Source organism: Poecilia formosa, unplaced genomic scaffold (genome assembly GCF_000485575.1).
Source record: "Poecilia formosa unplaced genomic scaffold, Poecilia_formosa-5.1.2 Scaffold121, whole genome shotgun sequence".
NCBI lineage: Eukaryota > Metazoa > Chordata > Actinopteri > Cyprinodontiformes > Poeciliidae > Poecilia > Poecilia formosa.
This window is the reverse complement of record NW_006800060.1, coordinates 1513974-1533536: the sequence shown is the minus strand read 5'-3', so window position 1 is coordinate 1533536 and position 19563 is coordinate 1513974. Positions and strand designations below refer to the sequence as shown.

Sequence of the window (19563 nt, the reverse complement as noted above, 5' to 3'; positions counted from 1 at the left end):
TGGGAACTTTTGATTTTGTTGTGATTATTTATTGTTTTTAGATTGTTATGGATTGTGATCGCATGTGAACTTTGCCTTTATTTTTGCACTGACCAGCTGACATCAGCTCAAGTGAATGAATTTCTACATTAAAATTAGAGACGGGATTGGAGTCATTGTTTCTTGTCTAAACAAATCACCTTCTAAGAACGGACCATCCATGTAATGGATACAGATTAATCAGTCTTCCTCTATTTAAATATTTTCATTTTTTTTAAAGGTGACCTATTATGCTTCCTTGAACAGGTTAGGATGCTTCTATGGTCTATACAAAACATGTTCATTTCATTTTTTGCACAAAATCATTCTTGGATAATGAGATTTTAATGGATTTAGGGCGTCCTGTTACTTTGAATCCAAATAAGCTGCTGCTGGCCACGCCGTCCCCCCAACTCCACATTTACACTCGTGAAAATGGAGGCAATCAGATGCTCAATCATAGAACTGTATCTTTGAAAAGCAGACATGGATCCTCCTGCACAACCAACAAGAATGCAAGGTGGGTTCTGGACGGTAAATCAACAACTACTCACTAGTATTTTCCAGCAGCCATTGCACAGCGAATGCAGCAGTAAAACCAGCCGACTAAACATTCTGGAGCTCAGCTTGGGTTGCTAGGTAACGGACTGAGCTCAGCTTCGTAATGACTCGGTGCCCGTTGAATGTGACTCATCAGCTGGGAGTTTTTTATAAGAGCTTGTTTTTCTGACACCAACAAAAACATTAACTTATTGTGAATTTTGCACAATAAGTCCCCTTTATTCTCTTCTCTGTGTAATTTGCATGCAAACTCAACATGGACGGCTGAGTCTAAATGATTTTTGCAAACAAAAAGACAGAAATCTTTATGGAATTTTAAACTTACCAGAATATTTGGTCCATAGAGGAGAATTATCTGGTAGGTTGAGGTTCCAGCAGAGCAGCTTACTGGTTCTGAAGGGTTATCTGCCAGAGATGTTAAAATTAAGTGTAAATATATCTAAAATATTGAACCCAAGAAACACAACAATGGTATCTCTAGCTCTTCCCTGTAACTGTACATTTCTTCTATGGTTTTAGCCAAACAAACTTTTATATCAGTTGAAGTCAAGCAACAAGTTATCCCAGAGTTACTTAGTGAATATTTAACATGTCAGTTAACATGATCATGACCTCAGTCCTGCAGGAGGAAAAAAAAGAAGCTTTTTACATTCTGGATCCACACCGAGTCTGTCACAACATTACATCACCTCATCATTCATCCTGAATTTCAGTTCAGTTTCTACTCTTACCCCGAACAAGTTGAATAACATTTCCATAAGTTCACTGATAACTTATCTAAATGTCTGATTATAAGTAATCTATTCATCCATGTTGGCAGCTGGCTCACAGATAAGTCACTCTATTGATTCTTACTCTCGGAGCCTTTTAAAAGTATTCATTCACCTCCTTTGAACTTTTCCACACTTTCACGTTACGACCGCAACATTCGGTGTGATCTGCTGAAACAGACCAACACAGAGTCCTGCTTGAATAGAAAGGAAACTGATGCACAGTTTTCAACTTCTTCCTCTCTAAACTATTTATTGTTGTGGGAATTATTTTTCTTATTCCTTTCAGCAGTAGTTGGACCAGGAGTGGTGGGTTTGTAATGGGATGTTATTCAATGACACAAACACTTTCATAATTTTATAATTATACATTTCAGCCATCTTTTACGTCCTAAATTTCTCGCATGTGCACAATGCCAGAGGGCTAAAAGATTAATCTTTTATATGCCACCTGTAGCAACACTGCTGCAGTAGTACAACTAAAGGAAACCTGGATGTGTAGGCCTCACTAATTTAGCGCAGTGCGCCACAGTAAAGGGAAAATAATGCAGAAAAACAGTTGAAGAACAACTCAAAACCACTTGTATTCTTTTATTCTCTCTCGTCGTCTCAAAACTACACACAGATCAATTGCCATTGCAACTGACTGACAACAGCTCCACTAGCTGATAGAGCAGAGATTAGTAAAAGTGTCTTAAGATTCAACACACACAAAAAAACACAAATATTTTCCACATAAAACACAGAACTTTCAGTCCATTGTGGTATTTTTTTAGACTTGATATTTATTTTGCGATTATTAATGTGCGATCATCTGAACACAGTTGGTTAGTTAATGTAAACACCTGCTCTACTGATGATCTGTTATAGTTGGTATCTTAAACACCTTATTTTTAAGTGAAACACACAGAATTCCGCAGCACATCTACATGTTAAGATTGTCAAAGTCAAGCTAGCATAACTAACCTGCTTACTTACCCTGGCAGTATTTTTTTTAATTAAGGTTTTCCTGACCTGTATAATGTGATATTCTTGGACCTTGTTATCTAGTTGTCATAGTGTTGATAATTACTAGAAAACACTGCATCCCTTTTATGTATCATGCATATGTTTAAAATTTAGCGTAACTTGACAGCTACTCATCGTTGGCGAGCAGTGTTTGCCTTCCAGCAGGGAACACCACACATGTGATGTCACATTTTAACCCGTCTATTGGACTTATTTTTAGGTAAAAAGATCAAAATCGGGCAGTTCAAACCATCTTGAAAAAGATGTGTGTAGACAAAAAATCTTTTCTGATTAATTTGCCTGCTGTGTGAGCGTAGCCTAAGTTACACACAGGTAGATTTCAGTAGAGTCTGAGGGGTGTGATTACTTCAGCCTGTACTCTCCACCAATTAGCTGAATGAATCTGGCACACAGAGGTCTGTTGGTACAAAGCCAGGCTGTGTCTTATGTAACTGCTGACTGCATCAGTCTCACGGAGGCAGATGTTTGCTGAGCTCCATGCACGGAGCAGCTCACTTTACTTCCTTGTTTCTTCCCACTGAGTTTCCCACAGATGCTTTCCTCACTATCCTGTGGTAAGATTACTGTAGATCAACCTTAAAACGTGGGATGAGCTGAAATCCAGTCAGTGAGGAGAAGCAGAGGGTGTGAAATCCAGCCTCGCCTCGTCCCGTCAGACTGACCCGGCCGGGATTAGGCCCCATAAGCCCATTAGACTCAGCGTAGGGGTCTCTGCTCAGCATCCCGGACCTCGTCAGCTGAGGCTCTCACAGAGGCTTAAACCTGTGGGCCAGAAACGGCCTGCAGATCATACAGGTCAGTTGAAAAGAGGCAGCCTGGAGCTAGATCACAACGACTAGATGAAAGTTAAAGGAGCAGTATTGTGTTTTCCAGGAACATAGTGCCATTTTATAGCACAATCAAGTAAATATGTTACCTTCAATTGTTAAAACATATGCTTTATATATATATATGTATATATATATAGATGTGTGTGTGTGTGTGTGTGTGTGTGTGTGTGTGTCAAATATGATTTAAAAGAAATTTGACTTTGTAATTTATGTCCTTGAAATTGGGCCTCTGTTTCTTTAAATCCTCCTACTCTTTGTAAACCTCTGCCTTCAGGAAGTCATCCCAACATGGCTCCTCTGTAAACGCTTTAACAAAGTTTTTACCAGTGTTTCACCGAGAAGTAGCTCCTATAATGAGTTCAGCTGATGCTCAGTTCCACCAGCTGTTTACTAATTACTGCTGGCTAGTCTGAAGGAGCTGAGTGGAGGAGGGCTGCACTGTGAGTCAGGAGCTCATAAACTCTGGAATTGCAGTTCGGAGGAGGAGCTGCATCTTGAAGGCGGAGCTTGGTCCAGGCAGGAATTGTGCATAGCTGGATGGTTTCCATTGAGATTCAAGGATTTCTCAAACCCGCATAAAATCAATCCTGTTATGTTTTTGATGAGGAAATAATATTATAACATGGTATACAGCTATTATATTATAACATGGCCCTTTAAGTTGCCGTAGGGAACATGCAGAGAAACGAAAAAGACAAACATGAATAAAAAAACTGAATCATGAGATGTGAAAAGCAGCAGGAGTTCCCCCTCCCACCACCGCCTGGTGCTGTGAGCTTTGCTCTGTTGTTCCCACTTGTTTTTCACCACATGTTTCCAGCTCACGGATTTCAAAACAAGAAGTGACACTTTATTTTGGTTAATAACAGCAAGCGTAACTGTACCTGCCACTTCCTGTTTACCTTGGCATTGGGTTTTCTGACACTCGTGGTTGTCGTCACAGCAACCTAACAGCATAGAAGGGGTGGGAAAAAGTGATAATTTCTCTATTTCCTCTCTCTCTCCCCAGAATCCAGCAGGAGGTTCCCAGCAAGGCGGTGCTGGAGCAGGAGATGCTGTGGATGAAGGAACATCTGTCCACGCTGGGCTCCCCTGTGGTGCTCTGCCACAACGACCTGCTCTGCAAGAACATCATCCACAACAGCAAGGAGGGTAGGTGGGCTCCGCTGGGCTCAGAGTCTGAGTCAAAGCCCAGCCTGAGATGGAAGATGGAGCTTTTTTTGAGCGGAATTGCACAGGAAGTCAACATCCAGGCTCAACAAAAAACTAATATCATCAGCATAGAGCCGTACTTTGTGTTGAGTGTGACCTCTCTGCAGGTTCTCAAAGCATCTGAGGAATTATGTCTTGGAACAATAGTGCAGCACATAACCGAAGACCATAAAGTAATGACTGGTTGTGTTTTAGGTCACGTTCGATTTATAGACTACGAATACTCCAGTTACAACTACCAGGCCTTCGACATCGGCAACCACTTCAACGAGTTTGCAGGTTGGTGATCAACTTTACGATTTGAATGCAGAAGGTGATTTTGTTTGGGTTATATCTCTGTTGTATCCTGTTGCTGTGGTGATCAGGCATGGCCGAGCTGGACTACGGCCTCTACCCGAGTCGCCAGATGCAGATGGACTGGCTGAAGGAGTATCTGCAGGCCTACAAGCTGTTCACCAAGAACACCGACCAGGTCAGCCAGCGGGAGCTGGAGACGCTCTACGTTCAGGTCAACAAGTTTGCTCTGGTGAGGAGAAACGGCCTGGTTCATGTTCAGATCAACACAGCCCGGCTGTGGAACCGCAGCTGATGTCTAACGTTTCTCCCCAAAGGCTTCCCACTTCTTCTGGGGCTTCTGGGCTCTCATCCAAGCCAAATACTCCTCCATAGACTTTGACTTCCTCGGGTATGTTCCTGTTCCTGTGTGTGAAAGTGTGGGAGACATATCTCACATGATGAATTAAAATAAGTGTGATATTTTCCATTTGGACAGCAGTCATTAGAGATGCTCCCCTTTAATGTTGAAAAGCTGCCATTTTGAGAAATGCAGCCAACATTTGATAAGAAGTATCAAATGTTTGCACTACCTGCCACTTTTGCCTGTTTTCCCTGTCTAAGCTGAATGCTGTTTTTTTAAAATATAGTTTAAGTTAGAGACTTCCTGACCCATTGTAAATATTTCTGTTTTACTTTGGATCTTTACATTTTTTCTGGTTCCACTGATAAATATTCTTTAGAAATTAAAGTTTTTTTTGTCTCCCCCCAGTGGGTGTGATTGCATTTTTATGCTTTTATTATTAGACCAGTAAAACAAATTATCTAAAAATAACAATATTATTGTTTATTACAATCATTTCTGGGACTGTTTATTGATTTATTGTCTGGTGTTCCTGCTGCTGTCAGTCACTTCCTGTTGTATTTGGCAGGTACGCCGTTCTTCGTTTCAACCAGTACTTCCACATCAAACCCACAGTGATGGCTCTGCAGATCCCAGAGTGAGAGGAAGAGGAGGAGGAGGAAGAGGCCGAGGGTCGGGTCAGGTCGGGTCGGTTCTGTCAACCTGCTGCTGGTGGGCGGGGCCTCTCACACCACCAGGCAGCCTTCGTCTTAATCAAGCGCAATTACTCTCCTGCAAACTTACCTCAGCATCCTTCACCAGTCTGACCGCAGAATGACTGAAGCTCCATGTTATTGATTGATTTCTTCATGTTGGGGTCAGAGGTGATGACCTCTGAGCCAGACTGAGGCTCGCAGCGCTCCCCCTGTCCGGATCATTCGTCCTTCTGCTCCTCCTCAGGTTTGGTGCCAGCAGCTCATGTCTGCTGGGACTCTGTGACTCCACGGCCCTCAGGCAGCTGCTGCTGAGCCTCGGCTCAGCCAACGTGTCAATCTGTTTGTTTGAATCACACAGTGAGGAAGAGGAGCTGGACGTTTAGTTTGTCTATTTATTTTCAGTTATTCTTGGTCTCACCTGCGGCTCTGCCAGGTGTTGGTGTTTTGTTTTTGGGGCGGAGCAGAGCATCTGTCCGCTTTTCCAGCTTCTTGGCTTTTATGGCTGCAGCGACTCGCTCTGCTAACTTTCCATTTCAGCTTTCCAGACATGTTGGAAAATCCTGACCTTTGACCCCTAAACCCAATGTGTCTGCTCTCTCTCTCCTCATGTTTCAGCCTTCTGCTTCCCTCACTCCCACCTGCTTCCTACATCTGGAGCCATATTGGATTTTACTGTAACACATGGGATTTTGAGTCGCTCAAGGTCGCTTTGTTAGTTTGGACAAAATGAATCTTTGAACCTGACTTTAGAAATGCAAGTTAATAATAACTGTATAAATATTTCGGGGTGCACCGATAGCTATTTTTTAGCTCATCACCAATATTTTTTCCTTTTTTTTAAGCCTGACATTCCAGTTTTAGCCTGTGTCACTTTCTTTTCTCTGAAAAGTTGCTGAATGTGGCTCCAAAAGTTGCCAACAGTGGCTGAGTGTTGTTAAACGTCCACATCCAGCCCACCGGGTCACATGGACAACATGATTCATTCAACCCGTTTTTAGAAATGCAACCTTAACATGTCAGGGCACAGATTGCACTTTTTGACCAATCAACAATTTCTTTTTTTCTTTCTCTTTGAAGCCGAGTTTGGCTGACATCAATTTTTATTTATTTATTTATTTATTTTTCTTGGTCTGAAAAGTTGCTAATTAGGTCATCAAAGGTTGTCAACTGCAGCTAATGCTACCATAAACGTCCAGCTTCAGATACAACCATACATGTCCAGCTGTGACCGGTGGGCCGGTCCGTCACCAAGTCACCAGGTCATGCAGAGCAAAGTGGGACAAGCTCATGTTCCAACCTTTGCAGAGGCCCATCACCAAAAATGTATAATATCTGAGCCAATTCCTCAGTGCATCCCTATAAAAATTTTTAAAATAGGAAAAAAAAAAAAGTCAAAGTGAAAAACGTGTAGTAAAGTCCCTTCTGTTGGTTGACGTGTTCAGAGCCTGAATATGGGAAGGATCTTCAGTAAACTTGTCTGGCTGTGGGTTTGGTGTGTCTATATGACTCAAAACACTCCATACTAGTTCATCTAAAAAAACAATAGGTGCCTAAATGAGGATTATCTTGCCATAATTTACTTTCTCTTACTTAAAACTACCAGAAGATTCCATTTCCGACCGCAAATAGAATCATAAAAACATCGACTACATAAAAACCTGATCGGTGCAGCTCAGCCTTTGTCTCCTTCATTCTGTCTCAAGTCATTTTGAGCCATTTCTTCACACTCCAACACTGTATGACGTCTGTCTGTAGTTCAGTACAGCCCCCACAGGGGGAGCCGGTGAGCCCGACCTTTGTCCTGCATTGCTGGTGTTGTGTAGCGGCTGGGTTTAATAATTGAGCAGACTCTGATGCTGATTCGCTTTGAGCTGCAGGGACTTCAGGGAGAAAGTGAAGGAGCCGTCCGTCTCTAAAGCCAAACCCTGTCTGTTCTGACAGAGGATTGTTTTTTATGTCGCCGTGACGACTGTTGAAACGTGGCTCATGTTTGGGAGCAGAGAAGCTGCAGTGATCACCAGGCCACAGAGCAGCTCATGTAGATTTTCAGACTAAGTTAGTGAAGTAAATACTTTGATGCACAATCACAGCTCGGCCTGGAGAGAAGCCGCATTTGCACCGTAGAAACGCTCCGAATTGACTTCTGACCTCGAGCCGACCTCATCTGCTGACAGACTTACTCAGAGAAAACGCTGCAGACTGATTCTGCTCAGAGCCGAGGCTCTGTTTGGACCACTGAGGTTTCTCTCTCGTCATCAGTATTTCCAGATGAGCTGGTTGCTTTGTGCTCAGCAGGGCAGAATTAGCATTAAAACATTCCTGCACATTAATTTCCCACAAATCTGTGAAAGCAGTTTATTTATTGAGTGAAGCTAGCATTACATTTCCCACCTTTTTATCGTGTTCTTTGATCACACCAGTGACAGTCTAGCTTTGAACTGCAGCTTATTTAAGGTTGGATTATTTCCGAGTGAATGTACTAATGTATTTTAAAAAAACACTGTTGAGTTTAGTTTTTATTTTTACTTTAATTTCCTTTTTGTAAAGCATTGCCAGAAGGGCGGAGTTGTGTGTGAAAGGAGCCAGAGTCTGGCTTGCAGACAGGAATTTGTGAATGTGTGGAGAACTGAGGATGTAAATACTGTAATAAATCCTGTGAAAAGTTTACTGTACACTGATCGTTCACAGCCTGTAGGAGTGAAAAGAATTATTTAACGACTATCGGTAAATATTTCAATTAAAGGCTAAATTGATTTTAAAAGGATTCTCCTGTGTGATAAGCCTCATTGTCTGGGTGTGTGTGTGTGTGTGTGTGGATGGCCTGTGGTCCATGTTCCAGCTTCCTTTCTGCCCATGAGGAACAGGGGCTCAGGACCCGGGACTTCCTGCCTGTTACTGTAACACTCGGGTGGAAACAGAACGAGATAAACCAGAAAACCACCACTGAACTGATCCAAACCGATCGTTATTTAACTGACACCGAGGATGCACCGATATGAAAGTCTGTGTCTTAATATCTCTGTTGTGGCCAATAACCAATATTTATTGATTTTATGTATTTCGCTTTCCTTTTGTTGCCAAATCCTCTTCCTCTGCATCCTGAAACAAATGGCAACAAGATGAAAATAAACATCAGGTGTTGGACCAATATCAGTAGTTTAAAAAAATGAAACGCTTCATTTGTCGCCGACTGAATGCAGATATATTGCAGATCCCTCGTTTCTACAAAGATCCAATGAGGCAGAATTAACTGGACAGTTCCAGATAAACCAGAAAGTTTCTGTTGGTCCATCTGGAAGATCAAAACTGTTCCCTGCAAAAATTTTTTATTTAAACTACATAAATTTTAATGTTAAAAATGTTACAGTATCATGTAAAATTGACTGTCATAATATGTCATGTCATAATATTCCTGTACCTAAAACATATCTGGAGTGTTGCCTTGATTCTTTCATCCATGTTTGACAAATTCTTTAATCTCCATGGCAACCATTCAAGTTTGTAGAGCATTTGGGAGAACCAGGCAATTGGCAAGAAGTTTAACTTATTAAAAACATCAAACATGATTAAAACAACCAGTTTATTGTCTTTCAAAAACTCTGAAAACATATGGAAATGTACACCTTTAAATTACACAAGCTCTTATAAACAAAATAAAGTTTTTCTATATTTACATCAGCAGGGTAATGACAGGTGGTTCTAGTATGTAATAAAATAATTCATTTCTGATCTCTGTACACAAAAGAACCAGCATGTTTCTGATGAACCTTCATGTCCAGTTTAGGCCTGAGACACTTTCCCGCCTTTGTTTAACCGACCTCACGCTTGGCTAATGGTGGATTAACAGCTAACAACTTCTTTATTGAAATAATCTAAATACCACAGAGCCAGGATATGATGAGAACAAAGACACCACAGTTATGAAGTTATATCTTGAAATTCATAAGAACATTTTTTTAACAAGATAAAACATTAAGTACCAGGTTTTCTTCTGTGTGATTTTAATGCAGCCAGTGAAACTTAAGCTAACCTGTTAACTACTAGCTAACAGTTTTCTTCACCAATTAAAAAAAAATGAATAAATAAAATAAATAATCTTCTTAAAACTTCTTCTCAAACGTACATTTCTTTGGTGGAACCAGAATTAAGAAGTCTGAGTCAATAATTTCAATTTAATAAAAGGTAGGAATCATTTCAGGAACCTACAGTTTGTCAACTTGACCTATGCTAAAGTTTATGCTATCAAAGTTAGCACAAAGTCAAAAAGCCCCAGAACTTTGTGGAGGGAGTTAAAGATTAGGTGATGCCAAAAGGCCCGTCAAACTCAAAGTGAATTTGGGGAATGTTAAAACACTGCTTTCAGTAAAGGGAAACATCCATTACTTTACACTGAAATAGGTTTAATAATTCAGGGTCTAACTGTAGCTTATGATCATATTACTGGTAATCAAAAATTATAAATCTCAAGGAAGGAACAAAATTTAACTAACTTCTTGAGGTTTTGTTTGTTATTGCTGATATTAGCTTGTGTAGCTAGGGTTTCTGTTGGGTTAGCTCGCTGTTTAAACAAACACACCGGTCGCAGCTGGTTATGGTTTGCCCTAAAAATAAAGAAGAGAAATGATTTGTCGTCCCTCATCGTCAGCAACTACATGCATCTTTTCTAAATGGATTCTCTTGTTGGCAGCAGTCTTACTGCAGCTAGCTAGCGATTTATGAACAAAACTCCAGTCAGTTTTTTTTTTTCCATTAAAAGCTCGTAGGACGTAAACCTGATGTGATTCTGAAGCTAAATGTTTAAAAAAAATCCTTGTATGCCATCACACCAATAACTGACCATCAGCCATTTGTAAAAACAGAACTTAATATCACACAGCCAGATAAGGAAGGGGGACCAACTATGGTGCCAGTGTACTCATCATGACCAGTGTCTCTAAAGAAGTGGAAAGTGCTATCGTATTACAATTTGTGTCTGCCGTCAGATGGGTGCAGGTTTATTTACGTTCAGCTCCCTTTCATACGCAACAGAAAGGTTGTGTTCAAAATCACTTTTTTTTTTTTTCCATCTGGTTCTCCAAGGAAACCAACTTAATCCATTTCTTTTAGTGCTCCACTGTTGTCATAACTAATATTTTCTATTACAAAGCAAATCATGAATATTATTACACCTCTGCAGGTCCAAGTTACAGTTCATCGTGGACCGAGTGATCTCAGACATTTTTCTTGCTGCTGGACGATCTGAACGAGAATGTAAACGATGATGAATGAAGGAACTTCAGCATCGTTTCACCAAGAAAAAAACAAAACAAACAATAAAAACATGTATTTAAATGCACAGATTAAACACAACAATCAAGAAACACTTAAAAAGCAAAAAACAAATATATGCAACAGGCTGGGGGTCAACCCTCCGAGCCGGAGAGAGAGCTGAAGCAAACACGCTTCACTTTAGGAAAACAGAAGAAATGTGGAGGAAGAGGAGGAGGAAGAGGAGGATGTGACTGGGGTTATCAGGTGATGATGGATTCACTCCTTTTCAAATCATAACTTTAAACAAATTTCTTTAAAACTGCTTTTATACCTGATATCTTCTGCACTTCATGCTCAAGTGATTTTATTATTGTATCTTTTAATTGATTTTATGCATTTTGTACGGTGGCAAGGAGCCAATGAATAATAAAATGTTTTTTTATGATTGTTAATTTCAGGTAAAAAAAAAATCCAAGCTTTAATTTGTCCACCAGATTTTTCCCTTCGGTCTCCTGGTAGACTTTATGATGCCTTACAATCTGGGTTAGAAAATTCTTTAGTTCTGTTTGTTTGACAGGAATCATCAGGGGAGCAGACACCAACAGACAAACATACTCAGATTAAATGTTGGAGTTTTGAGATGACGGGTTAAATTATTTGAAGGCTTTTCCAGATGTGCTGACGAAAAGAAAAAAAAACACACAATAAAACAAAGCAGCCGACTCTAAAAACAGACATGATGATGAAGCACCCTGCTGTCATCAGGCTTTTCTTTGGTCAGGTTTGGGTTGGATGTGAACGGTCCACTGCTACCTTTATGTCTGCCTTTTGTAATGACTAGCTTCCACCACCAGGGGGCGGTGCGGACCCAGTCTAGCGTCCTGGGCTGCCTGACAGGTGAAAAGCAGCTAATCTAAGTTGAACAGTTACTTTGGAGCTTCCTGCAGCGATTCTAATCCCTGGGAGGCGTATTGTTTGATAAAAGGCAACATGGAAGAAAAACAAGAAGCAGAAGGGATTAAATGATAACTTTCTACATTCTAACAATAGTTAAAAAAAAAGAAAAAAGAAAAGAAAAAGAAACACAAAGCAGGTGATGACTCATCTGGGAAGGGAACTGATAAGGACTTGTATGAGGGAACTGGGTTTACTGGGGAGTTTGTATTAATGTACAACCAGAGTACATGTGTGTGTGGCGTCTCAGTCGTCCAGGATTTGGATTGTGATTGCCTCAAAACCAGGAGCGACATCTGAAGCTGAAGTTCTGTTCGTCTTCCTCTCCGTCTCCTCGCTCTGCCAGCCCACCAGACCCACCGGGCCCCCGGAGGCCCACCAGGCCCGACCTGATCAGTCTGTGAGCAGCACCAGTTCCCCCTCACTCCTCTCTCCCACGTCGCTTTCTTCTCCTTCGCTGTACGGCAGTCGCTCTCGCTTTCTTTCCCTCTCTCTCTCCCTCTCCCTCTCCCTCTCTCTCTCCTGCACCCTCTCTCTTTCCCTGTCCCTGGGCAGTGGGGTGGGCGTGGCCCGGTCCTCAGACCTGCGGGCGGGGGGAGGGGCCTGCGGCAGGTAGTGCTCCAGCAGCGCCGGGTGAAACGGTAAGCCTGGGACGGAGATGGAGCCGCCGGCTGGGTACTGGTCGCTCTGGGAGTACTGGATCTGCTGCGGCTCTGATTGGCTGGAAGACAGGATGAGTCACCGTCAGGGCGTGGCATCAAACACGACGCAACACGATACATAAACAACAAGTCTTATTCATTTTATTCACTATTAAAAGTACTAATCTATGTGCTAAACCCGAATGAAACAGCTGGAGTGGAAAGCTGCTGAAAGAAACCAAACTTGAATTTACATGTAAAATGCTTCAACTGGGGAAAACTACAACTTTACGTCACCCTGAACGCACCATAAATTGTCCCAGAAGTTATTGCGATAAATGATAATATTGTTTTGAGACCATTTTCAAATAACCTAATAGTAATGGCATAATAACACTGCAACAACACATTGTCAAAGACCAATAAACTTTAAATTCTAACTAACATTGAAAACTGGAACTGGAAGAGATTTTAAATATACAAAATAAAAATAACAAATCAATTATAAAGTCTCTAAACAAAATTGTCCTTCAATAAAAGTTCTAGTCATAAAATTAGAAATCATGGAGCTCATTTTAATTTATTTAATTGATTTATTGATAATTGCAATAGGCCTAGTGGAGGCAGCATCATGCTGTAGGGATGTTAGAGGCTGGAACAGAGGCTCCCTCTTCCTGCTGCATGAAGATACTTCACTGTTTTGATTCCCTCGTTTTAAATGTTTAACGTCTTTATTGTCCTAGTGATTAAAAAAAATGATAGTTTGAAAATTAAAAACAAACACACAGTAAGCACTCATAACAGTTCCTAAGGGTCACACAGGATTTCCAACTCTAGATATTTTGTAAAACCTGATTAGAAAGTTAACTGGTTTAGGTCAAAGCATTTTCATGTGTTAAAATGGCCTAGTCAAATTCCACCATTAAAATACGCGGACGTTTTGACAAGACTAAATGAGAAAAAAAAAATTTTTGAGCTCATACATGTTTGAATTTTTTCATCCACGCCAGCTCCAGCCGAGTTATTAAATCTGTAATCTTTGTTTTATGAAACTTTCTGCTATGGCAAAAAGAGCATGAATAACAGCTGTTCGCTTCATCTGAAGAACTTTAAGAGTTGCATTCATTATGGAGGACAGGCTCCAAACACTTCAATAGTCCAAAGACAGCTGGAAAAGCTGAAGGCCGTACAGTTTGTGGAGGGTAACCGTGGGTTACTGTGGGTTACTGTCAGTAAAGAGGGACATTGTTGCTCTCCTCAGGGACTCTCTGTCAAAGCGAGTGTGAAGCGTGTCGGTGGGTTCTCTACCTGTGTGTGTAGGTGGCCCTCTGCTCCTGCCTGCGGCTCTTCATCATGGCTTTGTACTCGCCCACCCTCAGCCTTCGGCCCTCCACAATGCAGGTCCGTTTGGGTCGGGGCTTGTACTTGTAGTCGGGGTAACGCTCCAGGTGCTGCCTGCTCAGCCTCGCCTGCTCCTCATAGTATGGCTGCTTCTCCTGGTTGGACATGGACTTCCACCTGGAGCCTGGAGACAGACACACTTTAGCATCAAGGACGTTTGAAAATGTCCCGTTTTGGTCAAACTGCAATTTTATCAACTTTTTCTTTTAAGTAAAAATGTTTTCCTCTTATTTATACAACTTGACCTTTTATTTAGGTTAGTGTAAAGGAGGCAAGGATACACACTTTTTAAATAAAAAGAAAAACATTTCCTCATAAAAATGACCATGGTTCTTTACTTTGTGGTTGGTATTCTATGATTTTATGTGGAAATATTCAAAGCATATGAATAATATGCAGCTGGTTGTGTGTATGTTATCCAACAGCAGCTTCAAACACTACACAGCATCACTGAGGCATGAAGAGTACCATGAGAATATAATTCCAATGTTTAATGACTAAAAAGCAAAACATTATCAGTTCAAGTTGAAGAACAAGAATTATTTCAGTTGTTATTGCCAAGCACAGAATTTCTCTACATGCATGAAAAACCTGATAGCCTAGCTAAACTGGAATGGAAACATTAGCAACCGTTTTGGAGTGACACTGGAGCGCCACAAACCAAATTTCAACCGCAGTCATTCAGCCAATATCTTTCTCAATATGTCAAACCAAAAACAGTTATTCAGTAAGATGTACTAAATGTACAGACAATAAAAAAAAAGCACAACATATGAAAAAAACTGCAACAACATTTATGCTGATGGCTAACCTTCATGCAGTTAGCTAGGTATAGTTAAAAAAGCTAGCAGGTTAGCAAGCAGGCTACTGTGTTAACAAAAGAGTCAAAACTAGCTTTTTTTAGCCTCATTTTGGATTTTTTTTTTTTTCATATTTAAACACCAACTTTCTACTAAAGAAGAACAGATAAGACCATCAACTAATAGACAAGAGGTGAGCTAGCTAGAAATCTCTGGTGCCTTGGTGAGGCTTTATTACGATCTTAGCACCAGATTTTATTTTATATTACCCGACTTGCTGGATGTTGACATCATCTTTGCAAAAAGCTACAGTTACAACGGATTTTATTAACCTGACTTTCTGCATATTGATTACGCCAACAGAATAGAGTCAGATGCAGAAACCCACCAGCCACTGGAAGAACCCACCTAGGATCTTGCTGATGGAGGAATTGTGCATGTCTGGGAAAGCCTGGAGGATCCTCCTGCGCTCGTCCTTGGCCCACACCATGAAAGCATTCATGGGTCTCTTTATGTGGCCGGTAGAGGAAGTGGGCCGGGTCTCGGAGTAGCTGCCAGGAACAGAGACGGGCAGGGCCCCCCCTACAGAAAGACACAGACAGGTAAGGCTTGAAATGTCTCCCCCCACCCATTAGTTACTTATCATGGCCTCAGTGCATTTACTTTTCAAATCACTGTTCTGATTTCAGCTGTGGGTCAATTCACAGGATTGTAATCAAGTTTTATATCTTTTTACATTTGGACCAGCCGTATCAGAGGCTGTTCAAATTGCAGTGCTACATGTGCAAAGATGGAAAACTAAAAGTCCACAGAGGACGGCTGGTGTTAACTGTTAGAGGAGAGGCTGAGATTAAAATGGAAAGTTTGGATGCCACGTCACCCAATCTTACAAGTTTATTATGGATGGGGGAAAAAAAATGTTGATCAAGTTTATGCAAAGTCAGTGTGTAGCACTCTACTTCCATTCATTACAGTTTTTTGTCTCCATTGGCGCCAATTGACTTCCACTCATTAGAAGACAAAATGACTCCTGATCAAGTCAATAATAATCTTGAGCAATCTTCTTCCAGTAGGTGCTGATTTTTAGAGTCACACATTCCCCACAATAGACCAACAGTAGATTGTAAAAAATACATTTCTAAATAGATTCCATAGCTGCTGTCCACATTCAAATCACATTTGGGAATACACTTATGGAACAGATTTGAATGTATGACTATTGTAATTATTAAGATTTAGTTTGATGTACTTAAAGTTCTGCCTGTAATTTTTCTTTAAAGTCAGTGTTTAGAAAAGCGCTGTACAAATTAAATGTATCATTATTATTATTATTANCGAGGGTCGGGTCGGGTCGGGTCGGTTCTGTCAACCTGCTGCTGGTGGGCGGGGCCTCTCACACCACCAGGCAGCCTTCGTCTTAATCAAGCGCAATTACTCTCCTGCAAACTTACCTCAGCATCCTTCACCAGTCTGACCGCAGAATGACTGAAGCTCCATGTTATTGATTGATTTCTTCATGTTGGGGTCAGAGGTGATGACCTCTGAGCCAGACTGAGGCTCGCAGCGCTCCCCCTGTCCGGATCATTCGTCCTCCTGCTCCTCCTCAGGTTTGGTGCCAGCAGCTCATGTCTGCTGGGACTCTGTGACTCCACGGCCCTCAGGCAGCTGCTGCTGAGCCTCGGCTCAGCCAACGTGTCAATCTGTTTGTTTGAATCACACAGTGAGGAAGAGGAGCTGGACGTTTAGTTTGTCTATTTATTTTCAGTTATTCTTGGTCTCACCTGCGGCTCTGCCAGGTGTTGGTGTTTTGTTTTTGGGGCGGAGCAGAGCATCTGTCCGCTTTTCCAGCTTCTTGGCTTTTATGGCTGCAGCGACTCGCTCTGCTAACTTTCCATTTCAGCTTTCCAGACATGTTGGAAAATCCTGACCTTTGACCCCTAAACCCAATGTGTCTGCTCTCTCTCTCCTCATGTTTCAGCCTTCTGCTTCCCTCACTCCCACCTGCTTCCTACATCTGGAGCCATATTGGATTTTACTGTAACACATGGGATTTTGAGTCGCTCAAGGTCGCTTTGTTAGTTTGGACAAAATGAATCTTTGAACCCGATTTTAGAAATGCAAGTTAATAATAACTGTATAAATATTTCGGGGTGCACCGATAGCTATTTTTTAGCTCATCACCAATATTTTTTCCTTTTTTTTAAGCCTGACATTCCAGTTTTAGCCTGTGTCACTTTCTTTTCTCTGAAAAGTTGCTGAATGTGGCTCCAAAAGTTGCCAACAGTGGCTGAGTGTTGTTAAACGTCCACATCCAGCCCACCGGGTCACATGGACAACATGATTCATTCAACCCATTTTTAGAAATGCAACTTAACATGTCGGGGCACAGATTGCACTTTTTGACCAATCAACAATTTCTTTTTTTCTTTCTCTTTGAAGCCGAGTTTGGCTGACATCAATTTTTATTTATTTATTTATTTATTTTTCTTGGTCTGAAAAGTTGCTAATTAGGTCATCAAAGGTTGTCAACTGCAGCTAATGCTACCATAAAAGTCCAGCTTCAGATACAACCATACATGTCCAGCTGTGACCGGTGGGCCGGTCCGTCACCAAGTCACCAGGTCATGCAGAGCAAAGTGGGACAAGCTCATGTTCCAACCTTTGCAGAGGCCCATCACCAAAAATGTATAATATCTGAGCCAATTCCTCAGTGCATCCCTATAAAAATTTTTAAAATAGGAAAAAAAAAAAAGTCAAAGTGAAAAACGTGTAGTAAAGTCCCTTCTGTTGGTTGACGTGTTCAGAGCCTGAATATGGGAAGGATCTTCAGTAAACTTGTCTGGCTGTGGGTTTGGTGTGTCTATATGACTCAAAACACTCGATACTAGTTCATCTAAAAAAACAATAGGTGCCTAAATGAGGATTATCTTGCCATAATTTACTTTCTCTTACTTAAAACTACCAGAAGATTCCATTTCCGACCGCAAATAGAATCATAAAAACATCGACTACATAAAAACTTGATCGGTGCAGCTCAGCCTTTGTCTCCTTCATTCTGTCTCAAGTCATTTTGAGCCATTTCTTCACACTCCAACACTGTATGACGTCTGTCTGTAGTTCAGTACAGCCCCCACAGGGGGAGCCAGTGAGCCCGACCTTTGTCCTGCATTGCTGGTGTTGTGTAGCGGCTGGGTTTAATAATTGAGCAGACTCTGATGCTGATTCGCTTTGAGCTGCAGGGACTTCAGGGAGAAAGTGAAGGAGCCGTCCGTCTCTAAAGCCAAACCCTGTCTGTTCTGACAGAGGATTGTTTTTTATGTCGCCGTGACGACTGTTGAAACGTGGCTCATGTTTGGGAGCAGAGAAGCTGCAGTGATCACCAGGCCACAGAGCAGCTCATGTAGATTTTCAGACTAAGTTAGTGAAGTAAATACTTTGATGCACAATCACAGCTCGGCCTGGAGAGAAGCCGCATTTGCACCGTAGAAACGCTCCGAATTGACTTCTGACCTCGAGCCGACCTCATCTGCTGACAGACTTACTCAGAGAAAACGCTGCAGACTGATTCTGCTCAGAGCCGAGGCTCTGTTTGGACCACTGAGGTTTCTCTCTCGTCATCAGTATTTCCAGATGAGCTGGTTGCTTTGTGCTCAGCAGGGCAGAATTAGCATTAAAACATTCCTGCACATTAATTTCCCACAAATCTGTGAAAGCAGTTTATTTATTGAGTGAAGCTAGCATTACATTTCCCACCTTTTTATCGTGTTCTTTGATCACACCAGTGACAGTCTAGCTTTGAACTGCAGCTTATTTAAGGTTGGATTATTTCCGAGTGAATGTACTAATGTATTTTAAAAAAACACTGTTGAGTTTAGTTTTTATTTTTACTTTAATTTCCTTTTTGTAAAGCATTGCCAGAAGGGCGGAGTTGTGTGTGAAAGGAGCCAGAGTCTGGCTTGCAGACAGGAATTTGTGAATGTGTGGAGAACTGAGGATGTAAATACTGTAATAAATCCTGTGAAAAGTTTACTGTACACTGATCGTTCACAGCCTGTAGGAGTGAAAAGAATTATTTAACGACTATCGGTAAATATTTCAATTAAAGGCTAAATTGATTTTAAAAGGATTCTCCTGTGTGATAAGCCTCATTGTCTGGGTGTGTGTGTGTGTGTGTGTGGATGGCCTGTGGTCCATGTTCCAGCTTCCTTTCTGCCCATGAGGAACAGGGGCTCAGGACCCGGGACTTCCTGCCTGTTACTGTAACACTCGGGTGGAAACAGAACGAGATAAACCAGAAAACCACCACTGAACTGATCCAAACCGATCGTTATTTAACTGACACCGAGGATGCACCGATATGAAAGTCTGTGTCTTAATATCTCTGTTGTGGCCAATAACCAATATTTATTGATTTTATGTATTTCGCTTTCCTTTTGTTGCCAAATCCTCTTCCTCTGCATCCTGAAACAAATGGCAACAAGATGAAAATAAACATCAGGTGTTGGACCAATATCAGTAGTTTAAAAAAATGAAACGCTTCATTTGTCGCCGACTGAATGCAGATATATTGCAGATCCCTCGTTTCTACAAAGATCCAATGAGGCAGAATTAACTGGACAGTTCCAGATAAACCAGAAAGTTTCTGTTGGTCCATCTGGAAGATCAAAACTGTTCCCTGCAAAAATTTTTTATTTAAACTACATAAATTTTAATGTTAAAAATGTTACAGTATCATGTAAAATTGACTGTCATAATATGTCATGTC

At 41.3% G+C, this 19563-nt stretch overlaps 2 protein-coding genes across 2 annotated transcripts in view; one reads left to right on the top strand and one right to left on the bottom strand.

The window, feature by feature from the left end:
* The window catches only part of etnk2 (ethanolamine kinase 2), a 13825-nt gene extending 6663 nt beyond the window's left edge, over positions 1–7162 (top strand). Inside the window, exons 5-9 of the mRNA XM_007560899.2 lie at positions 4218–4360; positions 4616–4699; positions 4786–4946; positions 5032–5105; positions 5626–7162. Coding sequence (XP_007560961.1) covers positions 4218–4360; positions 4616–4699; positions 4786–4946; positions 5032–5105; positions 5626–5698 — 535 coding nt within the window. The 3' untranslated portion in view covers positions 5699–7162. The remainder of the gene's footprint in view (positions 1–4217; positions 4361–4615; positions 4700–4785; positions 4947–5031; positions 5106–5625) is intronic.
* Positions 7163–9315: 2153 nt separating this feature from the next.
* On the bottom strand, positions 9316–16630 carry LOC103144096 (transcription factor SOX-13-like). Its single transcript, XM_007560901.2, has 5 exons — positions 16580–16630; positions 16338–16498; positions 15207–15406; positions 13906–14122; positions 9316–12677 (listed from the first exon to the last, which is right to left on the bottom strand). Exons 1-5 carry the CDS (start codon positions 16628–16630, stop codon positions 12350–12352), a joined length of 957 nt encoding a protein of 318 aa, XP_007560963.2. The 3' UTR covers positions 9316–12349.
* Between the last annotated feature and the right edge of the window lie 2933 nt (positions 16631–19563).